The following is a 24,006-nucleotide window of genomic DNA, read 5'->3' on the forward strand; positions in this document are numbered from 1 at the left end:
TGCATTATCCTGCTGAAATGTAGGGTTTCGCAGGGATCGAATGGAGGGTAGAGCCACGGGTCGTAACACATCTGAAATGTAACGTCCACTGTTCAAAGTGCCGTCATTGCGAATAGGAGGTGACCGAGACGTGTAACCAATGGCACCCCATACCATCACGCCGGGTGATACGCCAGTATGGCGATGACGAATACACGCTTCCAACGTGCGTTCACCGCGATGTCGCCAAACACGGATGCGACCATCATGATGCTGAAAACAGAACCTGGATTCATCCGAAAAAAAATGACGTTTTGCCATTCGTGCACCCCGGTTCGTCGTTGAGTACACCATCGCAGGCGCTCTTGTCTGTGATGCAGCGTCAAGGGTAACCGCAGCCATGGTCTCCGAGCTGATAGTTCATGTTGCTGAAAACGTCGTCGAACTGTTCGTGCAGATGGTTGTTGTCTTGCAAACGTCCCCATCTGTTGACTCGGGGATCGATATGTGGCTGCACGATCCGTTACAGCCATAGGATAAGATGCCTGTCATCTCGACTGCTATTGATACGAGGCCGTTGGGATCCAGCACGGCGTTCCGTACTTTCCCTCCTGAACCCACCGATTCCATATTGTGCTAACAGTCATTGGATCTCGACCAACGCGAGCAGCAATGTCGCGATATGATAAACTGCAATCGCGGTAGGCTACAATTCGACCTTTATCAAAGTCGGAAACGTGATGGTACGCATTTCTGCTCCTTACACGAGGCATCACAACAACGTTTCACCAGGCAACGCCAGTCAACTGCTGTTTGTGTATAAGAAATCGGTTGGGAACCTTCCTCATGTCAGCACGTTGTAGGCGTCGCCACCGGCGCCAACCTTGTGTGAATGCTCTGAAAAGCTAATCATTTGCATATCACAGAAGCTTCTTCCTGTCGGTTAAATTTCGCGTCTGTAGCACGTCATCTTCGTGGTGTAGTAATTTTAATGGCCAGTAGTGTAGAACGCTGGGCGATTGAGTACTGCTCAAGTGATTGGGATCCGTTACAGATCGGATTGAAGGAAGGCATTGAAGCAATTCAGAGGCGGGCTGCTAGATTTGTTACCGGTAGGTTCGAACAAAGCGTAAATGTTACGGAAATGGTTCGCGAACTCTAATGGGAATCCATGGAGGGAGAGCGACGCTCTTTTCGAGAAACACTACTGAGAAAATTTAGAGAATCGGCATCCCAAGCTGATCGCCGAATGGTTCTACCGCCGCCAACATACATTGCGCGTAAGGACCTCGAAGAAAAGATACGAGAGATAGGGGCTCATACGGAGGCATAGAGACAGTCGTTTCTCCCTCGCTCTATTTCCGAGTGGAACAGGAAGATAATGACTAGTAGTGGTACAAGGTTCCCCCCACCACGCACCGTACGGTGGCTTGCGGAGTATCCATGTAGATGTAGAAATGTTGTGGCGCCAGTGCTCCGAAGTGCCTGAAGAGGGGAGCTGAGGAACGTGCGCCCTACAGCAGCGGACGCGGCGGCAGCGGGAGCCGGCGGCCGCCCGTGGCCAGAAGTGTGCCGCGAGTACGGCAGCTTTGGGTCAGGAATGGAGGCTGCGGGCCGGCCGCGACCGAGCTGGGAAAGCCGAGCTGTCACGTCGCGGGATTATCCTTCCGCAGGTGTCTCCCGCAGGAGGCAGGCAACACTGATGCTGCGGTTTCAGCTTACTGCCCGCTCGGAATGCTCGACCGCAAATTCTCCGCAATGCCTTAACCAAACATGACTTTCGGTCCACATCTACAGGGTGGGCGAGAAGTCTCCGTAGCCCTGTTAATATCAAATGTTATTATGCACATTGGTAGCTATGTTACTTCTTATCAGTTGTTGGAAATCGTGTTTGCACACGCAGGAGAGCTTCTGTAAAGTTTGGAAGGTAGGAGACGAGGTACTGGCGGAAGTAAAGCTGTGAGGACGGGGCGTGAGTCGTGCTTGGGTAGTTCAGATGGTTGAGCACTTGACCGCGAAAGGCAAAGGTCCCGAGTTCGAGTCTCGGCCCGTCACACAGTTTTAATCTGCCGGAAAGTTTCATCGTGTTTACATGTTTTTGCAGTCGCGGCCGAGTTTTAATTTGTAGCTGTGGCAGATTTTAGCGGTCATAGTTACACAATTGAGGAGAGCTTAGTGACAAGTGTGTGGGTGCACGAACGACTAGACACGGGGCAAATAATGAGACAGACAAAGGGAGCATTCCAGGATACGTTTAATAAGGCTCCAACCCGGAAGGCAACACTTCTGTATTGGGAAAGGCGTGCTTCTGCTTTTGGCGGCATTAAAGACAGATTGCGGAGTGGAACGAAGAAGGCGCGAGAAGAAACGAGTGCTGGAATACCTGCTTCGATTGAACAATCTCCTGTGATGTCGACACGTAAACGTACTTCGGAACTCGGTAACCCGAAAACAACAATGCAATATCACGTGAAAAAAGACCTTAACGTCATACCTTTTCGAACGACGTTTGTAAACGAGTTATCGGATACAAAGCGGAATAAGCGCGTTTTAGCGTGCCGCGCTTTGTTAACTATTTCCATATGCAGTGAACAGTGCCAAGGTTATATTTTCAGATGAATGTGCCATTTATCGCAGTTCATGTGCTTGTCGTCTGACCCAAAGAGAATTTTCATTACACAGTCAAGTTAGAAAAGAAACCGTCTCCCGTAATGGTAATGGGACAGCGACGATATCACGCCTGCTTGAACCGTACTCTTTTTTTTGAAGCGATTGTGAATGATGCGAATTATTTGCGTGTGTTACAAACATGATTAATATCGCAGCTTGAGGAAAGGGGCCTCATAGAACGCTTATGGTTGCATCACAGGGGCGCCTCCTCACTACGAGCCTGCAGTACCAGAGTTCCTAAATGAAGACTTTCCAGGACCATGGACAGGTCGTGGTTCCTCAGCAATACCAGCTCCCTTGAAATGCTCACCAATAAGACCTGATCTCACCACACTGACAATTCGTTATTATGAATCATTGAAGCGCATGTGCCTGCGCGTCGTCGTGCTGCAAACGAAGAAGAGCGCAATGCCGCTGAGGATGCCTTTCACATTTTAACATCGGGCATGCTCAAAAATATGTCAAGAAGAACATCGAGACGTATGGGAATATGTTTACAGCGCGATGGGGAACATATAGATATACAGGATAATTAATACGTAAATAAGTACTTGTGCTAAATCAAATCAATTAGCATTCGATACACGGGGTTACGGGGACTTCTCGCCCACACTGTACATCTATAATCCTCAAGCCACCATACGGTGTGTGACGGAAGGTACTCGTATTTCTGGTGTCGCTTCCTTCTTTTTCTCCCTTTCAAGTTCCAGGCGTGGGAAGAGTGACTGTTGGTGGACACTGGAGAGCCGTGTAAGCTTTATTTCTTTCTTCTTCTCGTCGTCGTCATCGTCATTTCGCGAGGCGTAAGTTGCAAGTAGTAATTTTAACCGACTCTTCGCGAATCGGACGCCCCGGAATGTGAAAAGTCAATGGACTTTAATGAGCATCTCCGTAATGGTCTCGCGCCGAATAAACGCTTCCTCAACGAAACGCATTATCGCGTCCCCCTTTCCTCTCACCTATTAACCAACCATGGTAGTTGTGTCCCAGACTGACAGTAATACTCTAGAATCGGTCGAACGTACGTTTCAGTACTAGCAGAAATCAGTTAAATCTCTGTTATACGACAAATCAAGCAACTCTAAACGCTGTCAGTTCAACTAAACACCTTGGAATTACAGTTACGAACAACTGAAATTGGAACAATCACGTACATAATGCTGGGGCGAAGGCAAACCAAAGATTGCATTTTATTGGCAGTATACTTAGAAATTGCAACAAGGCCAGAAAAGAGAATACTTACAGTGGGCTTGTCCATCCTCTGCTAGAGTACTACTATGCGGTAGGGGATCCCTGCCGGATAAAATTCACGGAGCGCATCAAAAAGTCTGAAGAAGGGCAGCTCGTTTCGTACTATCGCGGAACAGGGAGGAGAGTGCCAAGGATACGGTAAGCGAGTTGGTCTAGCAATCGTTGCGACGAGCCAGTTTCACGAAATTTCAATCTCCAGCGTTCTCCTCCGCATGCGAAAATATTTTACTGTCGCCAACCTACATAGGGAGAAATTATCATGGTAATAAAATAAGAGAAATTAGAGCTCATACGGGGAGATTTAAGTGTGTATTTCTCCCACGCGCTGTTAAGAGAGTGAAGCTGTAGACAAATAGTCTGGAGGTGGTTCGAAGAACCATCTGCCAGGCACTTAATGTGAATTGTAGAGTTCAAAATTGTTAAGGCTATTGTGGCTACTTGTTGACGAACTGTCTATTGACTTCTGTCTCGGGTTCTTCGAGCGACTTTTGGAAGTTTGTGGTAAGGTCTTATGGGACCAAACTGCTTAAGTCCCTAAGCCTACACACTATTTATTCTTACTTTAACTTACGCTATGGACAATACACACACACACACACACACACACACACACACACACACACATATCCATGCCCGAGGGAGGACTCGAACCTCCGATGGGGGGGGGGGGGGGGGGGGGGAGAATAGCAAGGACCGTGACAAGGCGCCCTAGACCACGCGGCGCCGACTTTTGTTTGGTGATTTTCTGGCGTTTTGCCAGCGCGAGTGGCTGGCATTGTCAAAGCTTCACCCTCCATTGCTAGTGCTGAACGGGAGTAGAGCTCGCGACCGTATATTGTGTGTACCTGGCGCACTAACGTCCAAGGGTTTTTCCGTGGCCATTTCAGGTACGTTTCTCCCCTTGCTACCTGCAACGATCGTTCGCTGCAGCACGGTAATCCAGTATCCGTCCACCCTTAGGCCGCCTCCTTTCTTGTTGAAGCTGTTCTCATGTTTGTATATTTCTATAGCTTCTCTGAACAAGCGAATGAGATAGCTCTACTCTAAAGCGAGAACTTCCATGTCAGCGAATTTTACTATGTGGTCGGTCTCACAGAGCTCGAGTTTCACCACAGCCAATGTCTCCACCTGCCCAACATGCAATATCCCTCAAGTTCGGGGAACCTGGTGTTGGTCGATCATCCAGTCATTCCAACAGACATTTCCGCACGTACATGGTATGCGGTATATTCACGACATTGCAGGTGGGTCCCTTTCCTCCTTTACCGATCTGAGACAATATTTCATCTTCTTTGTCAGTTTATAAATAGTCTTTAAGCCGTGTTTGCGCAACATAAGACTGATTCTGTCCGTCACTCTGGGAATTATGGCAAAAAGGCCGTACCAGACATTTCTTTTTCCGATGTGGCACTTCGCCAAGTATTTGATTCTATGACACTTCTTATATAATTGGTGCAGCACCCATTGATCCTCAGAACGGTTTCCAGGTGTCGCATCCCGCATCTGAGGTGCAGCGGCTCATATATTCGTCTTGCTCGCGTTAAAAACGTCGGCAGAAGAGCCAGACAGAAGCGAACAGCCAATTTGTCAGTTGCATAGTAGTCATGTATATTTAAAAGTCTGTAAGCCACTTCTTTCGATGTAATAAATTTCCTTAAGATTCTCCCAATAAATCTCAGCCTGGCATATGCTTTTCCCACAATATGTTCCACGTGGTTATTCCACTTTAAGTCGTTAGGAGTGGTTACCACTACGTATTTTTACGTACTTTTTCCAATAGCATAATCGGACGGTAGTGGATTTCTTCGCCTATTTAAGCGCAAAACGTTACTTTTTTTACGTCCAAATTCAAATGCCACTACCTGTACCAACAGGCCACGCTCTGCAGAACATCCTGCAAATACGCTGCAGTCTTCCAGCGTTGCCACCTTCCTACAGACAACAATATCGTCCGCGAATAGCCCCACGAAGCCTACAACGTTACCAACCTGATAATTTAGTTTTGTTGTAAGCAGTAATGACCTTATTACACTCCTGAAATTAATCTTTATGTCGGTCGATTTTGTCCCGTTATGCTACACTTAGAGTTTTATCTGCAGTGGGGACATGTATCCAGTCACAATGATGGTCAGCTATTCCGTAAGCTCGTATTTTGTTCAGCGAACGACAGTATGGAGCTGTACCGAATACCTTCCTGAAGTCGAGGAACAGGGCATCAACCTGGCCGCTGTTGTCGTCGACGCTCTAGATCTCAGAGCAAGCAAAATCTATTGGGGGGAGGGGGGAGGGAGAGAGAGAGAGAGAGAGAGAGAGAGAGAGAGAGAGAGAGAGAGAGAGAGAGGCATTACGTCATTGAATCATTTAGTCGGCGGGAGAGCGTTACGGAGATGCTCAACAAACTCCGTTGACAGACGCGACAAGAGAGGCACGAGGCATCATATCACTTCCTCCTACATGCGTCTTGAGAAATGACAACTAAGACAACTTCAGAGAAATTAAAGCCCATTTGGAGGTTTGCCGGCAAAATTTATCACACGCGCCATTCACGAATGTAACAGTGGTACCAGAATTACTCCCCCCCCCCCCCCCTCCCGCCGCACACTGTATTGTGGCTTGCAGATGGAGATAGAAAACCTAGCTTTCGACATTAACACATGGTCGTACAGAGACCTACCACACCGTGCCACTTGTTTATTGCTATTTTTTCGCCCAGAAAAGTAGACGTCTCTCTCTGAAGTTCATTTTCCCCACACATAAATGCACAGTGCACTCCGGGCCCGGAACACGACGACAATAACTACGTTTACACGGGGCTCCCAACGCCGGCTATCGTTAGCCGGTTTACCAATATCGCTTCTGATTGATCATGTGTAAACATATCGATTTTTTGGAGTTCGTTCTAACTGGTGGTGGTGGTTAGTGTTTAACGTCCCGTCGACAACGAGGTCATTAGAGACGGAGCGCAAGCTCGGGTTAGGGAAGGATTGAGAAGGAAATCGGCCGTGCCCTTTCAAAGGAACCATCCCGGCATTTGCCTGAAACGATTTAGGGAAATCACGGAAAACCTAAATCAGGATGGCCGGAGACGGGATTGAACCGTCGTCCTCCCGAATGCGAGTCCAGTCGTTCAAACTCCCGGAGTTTTACTTTCACAATCAATTTTCGCTCTCCTACAAATATTGTAACTTTTTAAAACATTGTTGGCTGTCAAGTTCAGTCTTGTTTTTTAAAAATGTCCATTAATCTAGACGGAGTGCCTTTTGATCAGCGAAAGAGAAGAAATATTAGACGGGAAGAAGTTCTCCATCGTCTACATTGAATTTAAGAGAAACGGTCTCTGCTGTCGAAAACGGAATAGCTGATTTCCTGGAGCCATTCGTTAAAAACAACTAACGATCGGTAAACTGATATTCGACCAGGCTACAAAAATCATTTCGGGTGTTAATATAAGTACGGCACCGACAAACACGTCCCAAAATTTGGTTTCTTTTTCCGGACGTTATTTCATATCTAAACGTAGCGACAATGTATAGGGTAGACATAATGAAGCAAAGTTCCAGCTAAGTCCCTGATGTGACTGCGGTTGTGCTCGTATAGAAGCCATCTGCTAATAGACGTTAGAAAATTAGCACAATATTGTCAAACGCATAGCACACACGGCTCAATTTTCACTTTGCCCTTGCGTAACACTGAACTTAACATACAGCATCTCACATTAAATTTGTCGAACTGCCTGTCTGATACACTTATAACGAACTGTTGGCCTCTCTTGAACGTAAAATAAACAACTTCATGTTTGCAAAGATGTTTTAACGGAAGACTTACCATCTGGAACACTCACAATAATTATAAATTTGATTACTGACGTCGATCGGCAACACAAAGTGCAGATCGAAAACTAGCTGTTCCACCGCAAAGCGCTGTTTGTCCAACAAGAGCTAGAAAAAAATTCTATGTCCGATCGGGCACAGAACAATTTAGGATTCCCAATTAGTGAGTCATAAATAGTTTAAGCAAGATGTCGATTACACACTTCTAATTACATATCATTACATCTACGCAAAAATAATAAAATCTTATTTTCTGTGAACACACCGAGGAGAACCATAAGAACCTCTCGCGCTGCTACTGAAAATAATCTACATAACAAGTGTCTGAAACCTTCAAAAGCCGTCAGGTGGCCTTTTAAGTAAAATGCGATCACTTAAGCAAACTTAATGTTGCTTAGAAATGCTGATATTTTGATTCTTGTATATTTAAAGCGTAATTTATACACGATAGCCGTTAAGTTAGATTATGATTTATGCCTGACTTACATCAATCTTCAGTTCTATGAGGTGATCCAGCTGCTTCGTACCAAGGTCGTGAATAAATATGATCTGTTCGGTGTCGTGGCTAAACAACTGCTCGTCTGTGACAATACCACCAAACACCTTATGAAGATACTGGCATGTCAGAATTTATAATCGCCAGCATGACAGAAAATCGAGGTTCACGATCAATGGAAGTTTTATTTATAACTACATCCATATAAACCGATCAATGACAAAACTGATAAACTGTGTAAGCTAGATAATTAAAAGTTTTAAGCAGCTAAATAGTCTAATGCACACTTATCGCTGTATACTGTTCTCCACAAAGATAGAGGGTATTCTTCAACATTGAACTGCGCGCACTGTAAATTTGCTCTTTGTATAACAGCGTTCTTCAAAAGGGTGCGTATATTGATTTACGAAGATAATGCAACGTGGAGGCGCAAAAGATCGGTTAAAATGTACATTTTTTTTGTGGTGTTACATCTAAGATGTATTATATTTGATTACAACTATGCGTCTGGAGGCAGTGTAAAGCGTTTAACTAACTCACTGCCATATTTCAACAGTTGACTTACACTCTAACAGAAACGTTCTTTTTCAATCATCCTCTAGCTCCTTCTGTGTGTGTGTGTGTGTGTGTGTGTGTGTGTGTGTAAAATTCACGTTGCGAAGTACACACATCAGTGAACGTCTACTGAATGCTAGTGTATTGTAGTAGCACTACGTTATCTCGCTTGGTGAAACAAAAACACACTGCCAATGTATCGAATTAGTACCTAAAAGTGCGTAATTCAACCGACAATGAAGTATCGTTGACAAACAAAAAGTACTCAACATTTATAAATTGAGATCACTCTAAAATCAAGACTATTATATTAAAAACGGATTTGTTGCACTGACTTCTGTCACTACGCACTAACGATGTTATATATCAGAGCCCCCAAATGCGAGATGGTTGAATGTGTTTAGTCCCATCGACGACAGCGCTGCGTCAAAAAGAGTGCACACTCGATTTCGACATGCGTAGTGCAGATAATCAGCTGTGGCATCTTCGAAGGAACCAACCCATCATTCATCGTAAGTTATCTTGGGAAACCACAGGCATTTTATATTTCAAACTGCGATACAGTCTGAACGGAAGAAGATGCAATACTTATTTGTGCGCGGCAAGAAAAAAAAAAAAAAAAAAATCAGCTACTGCTTGTAGTACACAAACAATGGCCATTGTTTACTCGCGTTAAAGAGCCCCTCCACTTTTTAAAAAATTTCTTTCGCCGTCGCACTATTAACCAAATCAATCTATCAGTTTCACTAGAATCGATACAACATCAAGCACTAACTTGGTTTTTTTTTTTTGGTGCAACTGATATGGTAATCGACAAACTGCGTAACGCAACGACGGTATGAACCCGTCACTTCGTATTGCAAAAAATCACAGCATACATTGCGAATTCACGTCTTAGATGCTTTTTAAAATATTTTTAATAAACGTACGTGACGTTTCGAAACGATGATAGACACAGCATCTGTCAATTTATGATTCCGCAGTAATGACACACAAATTTATCAACACTTCGGTTCAGCTCAACTTTCGTAACTCTAACAATGTAATGACATACTCAGCGCGAACGCAGAAGCGAAACCTGCGCATTGGTTACGATTAGATACAGATACTGTGTTCCCACGGCAGAACAGTCAAATTTTCGGCATGGACTACGGCCAAATAACTAAGTTCCTCCTCAGCATCACAGCTTCAACAAAACATCCGCCGCTTGTCACCTGTAATACTAAAAAACGCAAGTCCTGCTTCATTAACTCGCGGGTTCACGCAAAACAAACACGTAAATTTTACGTGATTGTTTGTTTACGGGGATGGATTTTTATTTTATTTTTGTAGAAGCGCATCAGTAACTTTTGGTCTACACATTGTATACCGAACGATGACATCTGTCACTAATGAGTGAATGAAATTACCTCTGTTACATAGTAACAAGCGTTCCACTTAACTTGAGAGCTTCGCCCTTATTTTGTAAACACGACAGCGTAAACAAACAAAACTTAGCAAAAATGATTATCAAATGGTACAACTATAATATTTTCCTCTGATGACCGCCACATACATCACAGCGTTGGTTTAGATCTTACTATTTATAACCGGAGAATCTAGGAATTCTATGAGTACTCACATATGCTACATGACTTCACTATTAAATTATCCAAAACCACTGCCGCTTCAACTTGACAACTGCTATTTATCAGTTAAATGACAGCACAGAGATGTATAAAACATGGCCAGAAATTTTTACCTGTGTCGTTCGGCCCTCCACCGGCAAATATCGTGTTTGGGTGCACATATCCATCTTTGTGAAGTAAAACATGCTCCAGTTCTGTCACATAATAACACTTGCCCTTATCACCCGGCATTGCATTTTTAAAGGACTTTGCACACTGATAACACAACGCCCATGCATGCTGCTCATTAATAGGAGCATTAAATGATATTAGAATGTCTAACAAAGAAACACAAGAATTCGCATCCAAACTACACTTCGGAGTCACTTTTACATCGGCCGCCATCCTTACTACGGTTTGCTACTGGCTGCTAGCTGCATGTACTAGCGTCTGAATCAACCCGCTCCACGTTCACGGCTTGCTCGATAGATGGCGCTCGGCGTGCGCGCAGTGTAGCCAACACAACTAACATTTCTGCTTATGCAGTAACAAGGCAATGCCGATAAAACGTTACTACGCAATCCGATAATATTGTTACTATTTTGCAACGCGTTTTATCACTGATGAATTGTATGATTCATGTTGTTCATAAAGCCCACACATATACTTCAACGACTAAAGAGAAAGTTTCTTAAAACTCTCAAAATTTTATTTGGTTGATGTCTGAAGAAAGACCCTCAGTATTGAAAACCACAAGGACTAGCTTTAGGGGTGAAGTCTATGAACTGACAAATAGACATCTGTATCACAGTCTAACATGTAGATTGTGTCTGTATTGTGGTCTTCTAGAAGACGCAAAAATGCAATCGAGAACGCCAATGGCTCGCACGACGGTATGGAAGAAGGTAGATCGCCCCACAATCTAGCCTTAAACGCAACGGGAAGAAATCTTAATTCAGGAAATTTTTTCTTATTTTCACACATCCTGCAGCGATTGGCGCTGCGTATAAACAGAGTTCCTGTGAATTGTTGGGAACACTGCTCATCGAAACGTCGTCTGCAGTAGTAAATGTTTGCGTGGACGTGATGGGATTTAGCTTTAGCGTATACAAGTACTGTTGATATTTTACATATCGTGATGATTAGGAAAGGTAAAAGCCAAGAAACTAATCCCCACTGCGTTCTGTCTGTCCTATAAAGCCATAATTACTTGTAAACTTATTCAATTATATAATGCACCTTGCTAATTGGTGCTGTGAGTAGACAACATAGTTTCTGTTATTAACTGAGTGGAGGCTGGCGGCATTTCACCAAATTATGGTGGAACACTTGTGGATGGGTATTACAATTCACGTTCTCAGATAATGTAACACAGACTGGAGCGACATATTGTGACGCATTTCTGCTTTGCGCTGCCCAGTAACCTGTATGTTATTTAATGAATACGTAGGTGATGGTAATAACTAAGCAGGCAATAGCAAAGTAAACGATACTCTTAATTCCCTCTTCTGGGTGGACTGGACACTCCCGATAGACAAATATGGCCACATTTTGTGCAGTATTTGTATTGAGTTTGTGTCAACAAATACTTCTTAGTAAAAAAAACTGTGTAGCCTTTGTTTCTTCCGTTAACTACCAATACACAAAGCGTAGATTTCTACAGCTTTGGATTTCAACGTACCGCGAATTAAATGATTCTAAATTAAAAATTCAGCATCAAGTCCTCATATCCAAATTCCAATCATTCTTGTAAACATAGTGCTGCTGAATGTTGTCATCGTTCTTAGCTTAGTTCTTCATAAGTCATTGCATACTGCTGTAATCCTATAATATTGTAGTTTATTGTAGACCATTCTAAAGTCATATAAGTCTCACAGTGTTGTAAGGGGATTAGAAGTTATTGCACATAATGTAAAGTACCTACCAATACCTTTATTGTCACAGTGAAATATTAAATTCTTTCATCTCTTGTTTCAATCATTGCCAGAAGTAAAATGATGTCTGTTACTTACAAAGTAATATGCGTGGAAAGTCAGCAGCCCAGGATTAATAAAAGGACTGCATTTAATGAAATATAATCATATGGGTTCATGGCTGCTTTACTAATTTTAACTAGAAGTAGGACTCTTGGAGAATGTGAGAGTAGGGGGGATAGGCAGCTGGTAAGTAGGACATGAATGTTTGTATACATTGTGCAGAACATGTCTCTTAGTATTAAGGAAGGGTAGCATGTTGGAGATCTCAAGCCAATTCACAGCTCCAGAAGTTAACAAATGCCTTCTCACTGAACTGATTGACGTTAACATTGATTATGTTTAAATTTCTGATTTCTTCTATGGCCAATTTATACAATGTAGAAAACCCAAATTTAAATTTTAAAAATAGCATTCATTTCATTACATTCCTCAACTGGTTTCCTGTGTTATTTCAGTACAAAAACAACTAACATATGTATAGAATCAAGTACGACTCGTTTTGTAATACCAAGGGCTTTTTTTCATTCACGTCTTCATTCATCATGTTCCATAGATCCAATCAGGAAGGAGAACTTTCAAGAATGTGGAATGAGTCAAGGTATATATTACCATAAGATGAGGACATCATACAAACTTTATCTACATTTGTGTTAACAATAAACTATCACTGTATTGTTTAATGCTATTCACAGTTATGCCATATGGATATGAGGCAGGACATGTTTGAACTTCTGATTTAAATTGTAATGTGCATGTAGCTAAGACAACTCATTTGCTTTATTAGCAGCATCATAGAACTTTCTCATCATTTTTATGTGGTATGTGTGATCCTGTTATTATGGTGCAAAATTGAATTAGGTTAAAGTATGATAGTGTTTCCTCTATAAATCATGGCTATGGTACCAGACTGATTTGCGGTGTAACCTGTAGACTAGGTTTACCTGGAAGGTGACAATTTGATTATAAGAATAGATAAGTGTACAACTAGGTAATGCTGGGACAACTTTTGTAAAATGCTCCAGAGGAATGAGGAAGTGGACAAAACAAAAACCAGAGGGAGACGGTGTGCTACGTCATGCACATTACAGTGGTTTGCAGAGTATGGATGTTGATGTAGACATAGATGTGTTAAACATCATTGCTAATGAAATACCATTGCTTGGGAATCGTATAGCTTGCCAGAGCACTCATTACTGTTGCTGTCTAGTTACATCCTATTGTTCCACATATGTACTGCCTGCATCATATGTAGGTGCATTCAAGAGACCTATGAAAAAGATCATGTTATACCTTTCAGTTTTCAGCTGCAACTGGATTTTTGATTACTTTACAAATGTCTGCTTGTGTGTGTGTGTGTGTGTGTGTGTGTGTGTGTGTGTGTGTGTGTGTGTGTGTGAAGCAACCATTGGTCGCGAAAGCTTGAATTTTGTGTGTATGTTTGTGTTTGTTTGTGTGTCTATCGACCTGCCAGTGCTTTTGTTTGGTAAGTCACATCATCTTTGTTTTTAGATATATTTATTATGTAAACATATTTACTTGCATTAAATTTGGTAAGTTGTGACAATTTTTATGCTCAGTTTTTTTCTTTGCTTACTTACTAATTTCTGTAGTCTATCATGTATGCAATAGAAAATAAAAATGAGAAACAAACAAAAATGGGAGATAAGAACAACATATAGGTGATCTAAATGATTAATGGAAAATCTCATATAAGATGTGAAACAAATACTAACAAAGAGATAGAGGGGCTGGCCAGTACTTACCTCAGCTCAGTACAGCCGATAGATACACATAAAACAGAACTGAAAATTTACATTCCTAGCTTTCGGAACTTTGTTCCTTCATCAGGGAGGAGAGAGGGGAAAAAAGGGAAGAAGGGAAAGTGGATTCAGTTACTCACAACCCAGGTTATGAAGCAACAGGGAAAGGTAAACAGGGAGGGTAGCAAGGATGGAGGCATGGTTGTCAGAGGGAAGCCAAAGATATTCTACTGTAAGTACTGTGCCAGCTTCAAACCAAAGAGGATGCATACAGAAGTAAAGAGGTATATAGTATAAAGATAAACACAACTATGTAGGATGAAAAGATGCGTGAATGGCTAAAGAGGAGAAGACTGAAGAGTGAATGGGAGTGAGGTTGTTTAACGTAGGTTCAGTCCAGGGGGATGGCGGGATGAAAGGATGTGTTGGAGTGCAAGTTCCCATCTCCGCAGTTCAGAGGGACTGGTGTTGGGTGGGAGAAGCCAAATGGCACATACGGTGTAGCAGGTTCCTAGGTCCCTAGAATTATGCTGGAGGGCATGCTCCGCTACTGGGTATTGGGCATCTCCTAGGCGGACAGTTCGTCTGTGTCCGTTCATGCGCTCAGCCAGTTTGGTTGTTGTCATGCCGATGTAAAAGGCTGTGCAGTGCAGGCATGTCAGTTGATAAATGACATGTGTAGTTTCACATGTAGCCCTGCCTTGAATTGTATATGTTTTACCAGTAGCGGGGCTGGAGTAGGTGGTCTCCCACCTGAAACCTTTCTTGTCACCATAGATGCTACATCCCTTTACACAAACATCCCACATACCCATGGTCTCTCTGCCCTTGAGCACTACCTCTCCCAACGCCCACCCGAAGATCTTCCAAAAACCTCGTTCCTTATCACACTTACCAACTTCATCCTCACCCATAATTACTTCACTTTTGAAGGCCAGACCTACAAACAAATCAGGGGAACGGCCGTGGGAACCAGGATGGCTCCCTCCTATGCCAACCTCTTCATGGGCCGCATGGAGGAGGCTTTCCTGAAGACCCAACAGCTGCTTCCCCTGGCCTGGTATAGGTTTATAGATGACATCTTTGTGGTCTGGACTCATGGTGAAGAAACACTCCTTAATTTCCTCCTTAACCTCAACTCCTTTTCGAATCTGAATTTCACCTGGTCCTTCTCCAAAACCCAAGCCACCTTCCTGGATGTTGACCTTCATCTTGTTGAAGCTCACATCCACACCTCTGTCCATATCAAACCCACAAACAAACAACAGTACCTTCACTTTGATAGCTGCCATCCTTTCCACATCAAACGCTCCCTTCCCTACAGCCTAGGTATTCGTGGCAAACGTATCTGCTCCAGTGACGAATCCCTCAACAACTACACCAATAACCTGACCAGTGCTTTCCTCTCCCGCAACTATCCTGCAGTCCACAAACAGATTTCCCGAGCAATACATTCCTCCCCGTCCAACAACAAAGTTCCTACCCCCAGACCACACAGAAGCATCCCCCTTGTCACCCAATGTTATCCTGGCCTCGAAAACATCAACAAATTACTCCGCCAGGGATATGACTTTCTCAAGTCAACCCCTGAAATGAGATCATCCCTTGACAAAATTCTCCCCACACCACCCAGAGTTGCCTTTCGTCGCCCCCCTAACCTCCGTAACATCCTTGTTAAACCCTACAATATTCCCAGACTACCTTCTCTACCCAGCGGTTCCTACCCCTGTAACCGACCCCGCTGCAAAACCTGCCCCATGCATCCCCCCACAACCACCTACTCCAGCCCCGCTACTGGAAAAACATACACAATTCAAGGCAGGGCTACATGTGAAACTACACATGTCATTTATCAACTGACATGCCTGCACTGCACAGCCTTTTACATCGGCATGACAACAACCAAACTGGCTGAGCGCATGAACGGACACAGACGAACTGTCCGCCTAGGAGATGCCCAATACCCAGTAGCGGAGCATGCCCTCCAGCATAATTCTAGGGACCTAGGAACCTGCTACACCGTATGTGCCATTTGGCTTCTCCCACCCAACACCAGTCCCTCTGAACTGCGGAGATGGGAACTTGCACTCCAACACATCCTTTCATCCCGCCATCCCCCTGGACTGAACCTACGTTAAACAACCTCACTCCCATTCACTCTTCAGTCTTCTCCTCTTTCCCTTTCCTCTTTAGCCATTCACGCATCTTTTCATCCTACATAGTTGTGTTTATCTTTATACTATATACCTCTTTACTTCTGTATGCATCCTCTTTGGTTTGAAGCTGGCACAGTACTTACAGTAGAATATCTTTGGCTTCCCTCTGACAACCATGCCTCCATCCTTGCTACCCTCCCTGTTTACCTTTCCCTGTTGCTTCATAACCTGGGTTGTGAGTAACTGAATCCACTTTCCCTTCTTCCCTTTTTTCCCCTCTCTCCTCCCTGATGAAGGAACAAAGTTCTGAAAGCTAGGAATGTAAATTTTCAGTTCTGTTTTATGTGTATCTATCGGCTGTACTGAGCTGAGGTAAGTACTGGCCAGCCCCTCTATCTCTTTGTTAGATAAGAACAACAAACATTCACATGTCAATGAAGGGGCTGGGGTGTTGGAAGTTGTAATTAGGGTTATTGGGGGGGGGGGGGGGGGGGGGGAGTACAAAGACAACTTAAAATTCCAGGAAGAAAGGCTCTCGTCCAGTAACATATATTCATCATAAAGCTTTTGTTGTGCCTATCTGCAACTTAGCACCTCTGCTATATGGTGACCGGCAGTTTTCCTTTTCATAATATTGTCAGTTGTTAGCATTTTACTTAATAGTACCTGTGTACTGCTCACAAAATTCTTACTTGAACATGCACATTATTGTAGGGCAAATTATAATCAAGAAAAGTATGACACAACTTTATCAGGAAAGTATAATTCATGTTTGCTGTTTTATAACTAGATCTCTCCACCAGTGATAACTTGATCTCTCAGGATGTGTCCCATTAACCGATTTCTTCTTATAGTCTGATTGTGTCATAATTTTTTTTTCTCCCCAATTCTGTTCAGTGCCTTTTAATTAATTATACATTCTGTCCATCTAACCTTCAGCATCCTCTGTAACACCCCATTTCAAAAGCTTCTATTCTCTTTGCATCTTAACTGTTTAGTGTCCATTTTTTGTTTCCATATCTGGCTACACTTCATACAAATACCTTCACAAAAGACTTCCCAACACTTAATTCTATATTTGATGTTAAGAAATTTCTCTTCTTCAGACATGCTTTTGTTGCCATTGCCAGCCTACATTTTATATCTGCCCATAATCAGTTATTTGTGCCCAAATAGCAGAGTTCATCTACTACTTTAAGTGTCTCATTTCCTAATCTGATTTTCTCAGCATCATCTGATTTAATTTCACTACTTTCCATTATCCTTGTTTTGCTTTTGTTGATGTTCATCTATCCTCCTTTAAGACACCGTCCATTCCATTCAGTTGCTTTTCCAAGTCCTTCGCTATCTCTGACAGAGTTACGATGTCATCGGCAAACCTCAAAGTTTTTATTTCTTGTCCCTGAATTTTAATGCCTACTTCAAATTTTTCTTTGGTTTCCTGTACTGCTTGCTCAGAGCACAGATTGAATAATATGGGGATAGGCTATAACCCTGTCTCACCCCTTCTCAACCACTGCTTCCCTTTCATTCCTGTTGACTCATATAACTGTCTTCTGGTTTCTGTACAAGTTGTTGCTATCCCTTTGCTCCCTGTATTTTATTCCTGTTACCTTCAGAATTTCAGAGAATATTCCAGTTAACATTATCTAAAGCTTTCCCTAAGTCTACAAATGCTATAAACGTTGGTGTGCCTTTCCTTAATCTATCTTCTAAGGAAAGTCGTAGTGTCAGTATTGCCTCACGTGTTCCTACGTCTCTCTTGCCTGCTTCATTTACTGCATTTTTTAAATTTTTTTCTCCTTTCACTAATTATATTCAACATCTCCTGTGTTACCCAAGGATTTTTATTAGGCCTTGTCTTTTTACCTGCTTGATCCTATGCTGTCTTCACTACTTCATCTCTCAGAGCTACACATTCATCTTCTATTGTACGCCTTTTCCCTGTTCTTGTTAATTGTTGAATAATGCTTACTCTGAACCTCTCGACAACCTCTGGCTCTTTCAGCTTGTCAGGGTTCCATCTCTTTAATTTCCTGCCTTTTTGCAATCCTTCAGTTTTAACTGCAGTTCATAACCAATAAATTGTAGTCAGAGTCTAATCTGTCTCAGGAAATGTCTTGCAATTTAAAATCTGGTTCCAAAATCAGTCTTGCCATTACATAACCAATCTGAAACCTTCCAGTGTCAAGTGTTAGCGATGATTAAATTATGCTCTGTGCAGAATTATACCAGATGGCTTCTTCTTTCATTCCTCTCCCCAAGTCCATACTCGTCTCTATTTTTCCTTCCTTTCCTTTACCTACTATCAAATTCCGGTCTCCCATTACTATTAAATTTTCATCTCCCTTAACTGCCTCAATAATTTCTTTTATCTCCTCATAAATTTATTGAATCTCTGTGGAGCTATTTGTTACATAAACTTGTACTACTGTAGTGAGTGTCAGCTTAGTATCTGTCTTGGCTACAATAATATGTACACTATGGTGTTCATAGTAACTTAACCTGCATTCCTATAGTCTTATTCGTTATTAAGCCTTCTCCTACATTACCTGTATGTAACTTTGTATTTATAATCCTGCATTCTCCTGACCAGAAGTCCTGTTCCCTCTGCCAATGAACTTCACTAATTCCCACTATATCTAACTTTAACCTATCCATCTACCTTTTTAAATATTCTTAACTATCTGCCCAATTAAGGGATCTAGCGTTCCATGTTATGTTCTGATCCACAGGATGCCAGTTTTGTTTCTCTTGATGACGGCATCCTCCTGGGTAGTCCTCACCGGGAGATCTGAATGGGGGGACTATTTTATATCCAGAATATTTTACCCAAGAGGATGCTATTGTCGTTTAACCATGCAGTAGACCTGCATGCCATAGAGAAAAATTACAACAGCAGTTGCCCTTGCTTTCAGCCATTCGCAGTGCCAGCACAGCAAGGCCAGTTTGATTGATGTTAAAAGGCCAGATCAGTCAGTCATCCACACTTTGCCCCTGCAGTTGCTGAAAAGGCTGCTGGCCCTCTTCAGGAAACACACGTTTGTCTGGCCTCTCAATAGATAGCCCTCCGTTGTGGTTGCACCTACAGTATGGCTACCTGTGTCACTTAGGCATGCGAACCTCCCCACCAATGGGATGGTCCATGACTCACGGGGAGGGGGGGGGGGGGGGAATCTGTAGAACAAATACATTTTGTAACTTGAGCTGCATTTCCCCAGAAGGTTATCCTAAAGGATAGTATTGAGCTTAAGTTTGCTACCGATTCAATTTGCAGGTAATGACAGCAAGATTTCAAAGTTCAAAGCAGGCAGAACTGTGCTGGTGCCCCAGCAGTTTATTATTCACCTGGCTGCCCAGGAACTTCACTCTTGGAGCCTCATCCATTGTGTGCTCACTGATTTCTATTTCTGGTACTTATAGCATGGAAAATTCTTGTAGAATGTAAATAATTTAGGAGTAAAATGATAACTTACAGAATAACAGAAGTGTTGCATCACCAGTAGGTACCTATAGGTCATTTTTGTTTGATTGGAACTGCGTAAAACAAACCTTTGTAAGATTAAAGATCAGGCTGATTGCTGTGAACAAGTCATAAGCCTGATCCGATAGTCTCCTCGCTGTGTCTTGTGCAAATGTATTTTGGTCCTTTACCAGTATTTTGTTGTTGTCAGCAAACATCACAATTTTGTAAGGTCTTTCAATGTTCCAGGCAAATCATTTATGTAAGTCAGCAACAGGAAAGGTCCAAGAATTAAATGTGTGAGCTTCAATGTTTCTCCACAATAAACTTAGTCTCGTTTCTGTGGCGTCACTTGTTAATGCTCTGTTTTCAATTCTTAAGATATGACACCTTCCATGTGAGGTATGTGCCTTTAATCCCATACCAGTTTAGTTTCCCTATTAGAATTTAGTGAGTTATACAAAGACCTTGGAAAATCACAGAAAATACAAACATGGAAATTCTTCTTGTTTAGTTCTGCCAGAACTGTATTTGTTTGAGAACATTCAAACGAGGGAGAGAACTCTGCAATTAGAGATTAATTGCTTTTCTCCCCTTTTAGAAATGGGTGTTCCTTCTGCATACTTCAGTCATTCAGGAAATTTAATCATGACTCATTAACTCGGGGGCATGTGCAGGTGGGGGGCTGGGTGGATGCTGTCTCATTACTGCTGGAGATTGGTAATCACCACAAGAGTATCTGCTTTCCAGTGATGTAATCTAATGATTTTTGTTATGTCTTCAACAGTTAATTTGACTAAACACGCTTTGTGTAGGTGTATACAATGCCTGCCTAAGTAGATGTTATAGGTCAGCAATCGATGATTGAATTTTTTTTCCTCCCTCTGTTTTCTCCTATTGTTAGAAAGAATTAATTTAATTTCATCATTTTTTGAAATGCTGTTGCAGTCAGGGAGTTTAATATCATTTACCTCACAAGTTTATTCACTGCAACACCTAATTTTTTGTGTGTGGTGTAGGGTATTGGAATTTTTGATGTCACGATGAAGAATTTTGCAGTAATGCTAATAGTGCACCTTCAGGTCTTTGATTAGCAGTAGCCCAACTCATATGACACCTGTCCCACAGCAGATTAGTCCTACTTTCCCATGGCGTCGTCACAAATGGGCTGTTCAACACTAACTAGAAGTTTGTCACGTTTTGTTGTTCACAGCCCAATAGCTTGAAAATGTCATGTGGTCTAATTACATATGTTCTAAACACCTGGAAAAACAATATACAAAAGTTTATATAAAAAGAGAACTGTCAAAGCAACCCAGTGTGTATGATCTGTATTTCAGTGAGATACTGGATAAATTTCACTGACATGCAGGGCACACAGCAATCAAGTTTTTGTAATCTTCATATTTTACAGTTTGTGAATCATTTTTATGCAACTCTCAAAAATTCTTGAGATAACCGACTTTTGAAGTTTTCTGAGTTTCTCAAATATCTTAAAACAATGGTGTTTTTTCAACAGGTGATGTAGTAGAGTGCCTGCCTGCCATGTTAGTGGCATTGTTGTTTGATTCCAAATTAATTTTTTTCTTTAAGTATTTTACTCTTCAAGGATATGCTTGTAGAACAAGCAGCTTTGTTTAAAAATTTACCATGATTGGGAATAAAACTAAGGCTGCCCACATGGCACGTGAGCATTGTACCACAGAGCCAGATTGTGTGTTGAAAAACTGAACTTTAGGATATTACAAATGCTCAGAAAACTTCAAAGTCAGTCTTCTCTAAAATTTTTGTAAGTTGCATATAACTGCGTTGACAGGTTGGTGTTTGTGTTCTGAATTTCACATAACATAAATGTCAAAAAATAAAAAAATCTAACCGCCATGTGGTCTCCTTGTGAGTTACATATGAGATGGCACCACTTTCGCATGCATGGGCTTAGCAATGTCTTGAGGAAACTCTTAAGCTGGTAAGCTGATTCACCCATATTGCCCATATTTGGGCAGAGCAGGACCCTTCCCTGTTGGAGCGCATGAAGATGCTTGAAAGCTGTTGATGGCCTTCCATGGTAAGCCTGAAGCATTGAGCAGTGTTAGTGTCTTCTTATTTACTTATTTACTCTCAGGCTCATTATTCAATGTCTGTATAAAGGGCCATGTAAGAGTTGGAGAATGTAGTCATAAGTATGTAAGATCACGACATAATCATTACCGATAGGTAGAAGAACAATGCTGTTATCTTCTCACAGTTCTTTTAGTGCTATATTTTCACTTATGGAGATGCTGGATTTAGTTGGTCTATCTTCGGCCAGCATATGGTACTACTTCTGTCATATCTACTTTGAACACTGTGAGCACTTGTTGTATTACACGGTTCACTATTGATATAGTTAACAATTATTGTTTCTCTACAAAGTTTACATCTGTGTCCATTAGTTTGCTGTGGAAGTAATCGATACAATTCCGAGAGAGGTTGACAATTGGGATGAGTTGAGAGGATAAAATTACTGTTTCCTGTATTTTCTTATTTCCTACAATGTATCTTTGTGTGTATAAGCTTCTTTGTTGAATTCCTGGAATTGCTTCTTTAAGTCTGCCTTCCTCTTTGGTGACAGACCACCTGAGATCGTCTAGACGATGAAGAGGTTTCCCGGGGTGATGCATTGCAAGTTTCAACTGGTCCCAAGAACACCCATTTGCATTACTATCAGCAGATACTCCAGGCAATTCAATTTGTTTCTTTCCTGGCTTTTGGGGGTAAGTGGTCACATAGGAGAACTTACGAGCCTATTCATTATTGACTTGAGAAAGAAACCTTTACCAAGCTGATGATAAGGTAAGAAAATAGGTTGGAAGATTGTGATCCAGTGCTGCACAGCCTTTAAATTATCCTCGGTAACAATGAGAAGCAACACTTTTTTATGCTGAGTGCTGTCTCAAAACATGACTGATCCATGCCCCTGCTGAATCCACGGGGCTGCATGCCTGAGATGTGCAATGTTACCTGGACACCTCCATACCTTTTTCTGTTGATTGGTAGGCACCAGACAAATACTGCACTCATCTGAGAAGTTAACTCCATGCCAATGTTTCAGATTCCATTCCAAGTGTTTCCTTGCCCACGTACTTTGCACATCATGGTGCTAGTGGGGTTTGTATTTTAGTCTATAATGGAGGTGTAAATGTGATATTGACAGTTTGGAGGTGGTTGAATATTGAGTGGGTTGACGAAACATTTCAAGTTGCCTCCAAGAAACAGTAGGCATATCTGTTGCATTCTGTTTGAGGTACCTGTGATTCATAATTTGTAGATAGTAGTGATCAGCTGGTGGTGTTGACTACGAAGCAGATCTTCAATTTTTTATGTCTCACAATATTGATGAAATGCTCTAATGACATTTCTGCAGTATATGCCAAAAATCGGCAGTCAGCTCCCCTACTGACAACCATTCTTACCATAATGACAATCGGCACACAGTCAAAGCATGAACTGACCCTTTGAGGAACATTGCAAGACTTACAATGTACAAAAGCTGCATTATACCATTCAAAATTGGACTACAGTACAGGTGGCTGTACTTAGTAATTTCCTGTGGTCAAGAGAGTGTTGAACAAGAGGTTTCCAGTCTTTCTTTTATTAAAAAAATGAAATGGAAAAAAACACAAACTATGCACGTCATATGGTTTGTGCAAAATAATTTTTGAGCAGTTTGCGTGTATATTTCATTTTAACTTGTTGTTTAGGTGGATCCTGTATAATTTCACACTCATTGTTTCTTTTAATGTATGACCATTTATATCTACTTTTGCTGTTAACAGTGAAACACTAAGGATGGAATAACAATAATACTGTAGAAAAGATAGATCGTTTCTCACCATATAGAGGCATTAACAGGTCATTTTTGGTTGTTCAAAATTGTATAAAATTAGTGAAATTATGACTTAAACCATTTGATGTGAACCATTTGTTATCCTGTTCAATTATCATGTGAGCTGCATGTGGCAATGTTTAGTTCGGACCTTCGAGTTGCATACCTGTGTCATCCACAAACACTATAGTTTTTGAACAGCGCTTTAAAGCCACTGCAATGTTTTAATACAGAATTGCAACAGACTTCAAGTTAAAGCCAAATAAAGCTTTTCTCATATTAATATTTACTGATGTATAGCCAATCCTGGGCCTTTTCTCAGCAGTGAAGTAATTTTTATTTACTAATGGTCTGTGGTGTTCTAAACAGGCCCTGTGTAACACCTGCCTCCTGTTGTA

At 42.0% G+C, this 24,006-nt stretch overlaps 1 protein-coding gene and 1 long non-coding RNA gene across 4 annotated transcripts in view; one reads left to right on the forward strand and one right to left on the reverse strand.

Annotated features, from left to right (window-relative positions):
* LOC126480722 (protein spire) overlaps nt 1-10,846 on the reverse strand; it is a 797,250-nt gene extending 786,404 nt beyond the window's left edge. For 2 of the 3 annotated variants that reach the window (XM_050103983.1, XM_050103984.1), the window contains exon 1: nt 10,523-10,845. In XM_050103983.1, the coding sequence (XP_049959940.1) occupies nt 10,523-10,793 (271 nt within the window). In that variant the 5' untranslated portion in view covers nt 10,794-10,845. Of the gene's footprint in view, nt 1-10,522 lie in introns of all 3 variants that reach the window. The other variant, XM_050103982.1, reaches the window with a different exon arrangement.
* Nucleotides 10,847-11,470: 624 nt separating this feature from the next.
* Nucleotides 11,471-24,006, forward strand: part of LOC126481224 (uncharacterized) — a 46,787-nt gene continuing 34,251 nt past the window's right edge. Inside the window, exons 1-2 of the long non-coding RNA XR_007587529.1 lie at nt 11,471-11,539; nt 22,355-22,496. This is a non-coding gene — a long non-coding RNA (uncharacterized LOC126481224). The remainder of the gene's footprint in view (nt 11,540-22,354; nt 22,497-24,006) is intronic.

Source organism: Schistocerca serialis, chromosome 5 (genome assembly GCF_023864345.2).
Source record: "Schistocerca serialis cubense isolate TAMUIC-IGC-003099 chromosome 5, iqSchSeri2.2, whole genome shotgun sequence".
Taxonomy (NCBI): Eukaryota; Metazoa; Arthropoda; class Insecta; order Orthoptera; family Acrididae; genus Schistocerca; species Schistocerca serialis.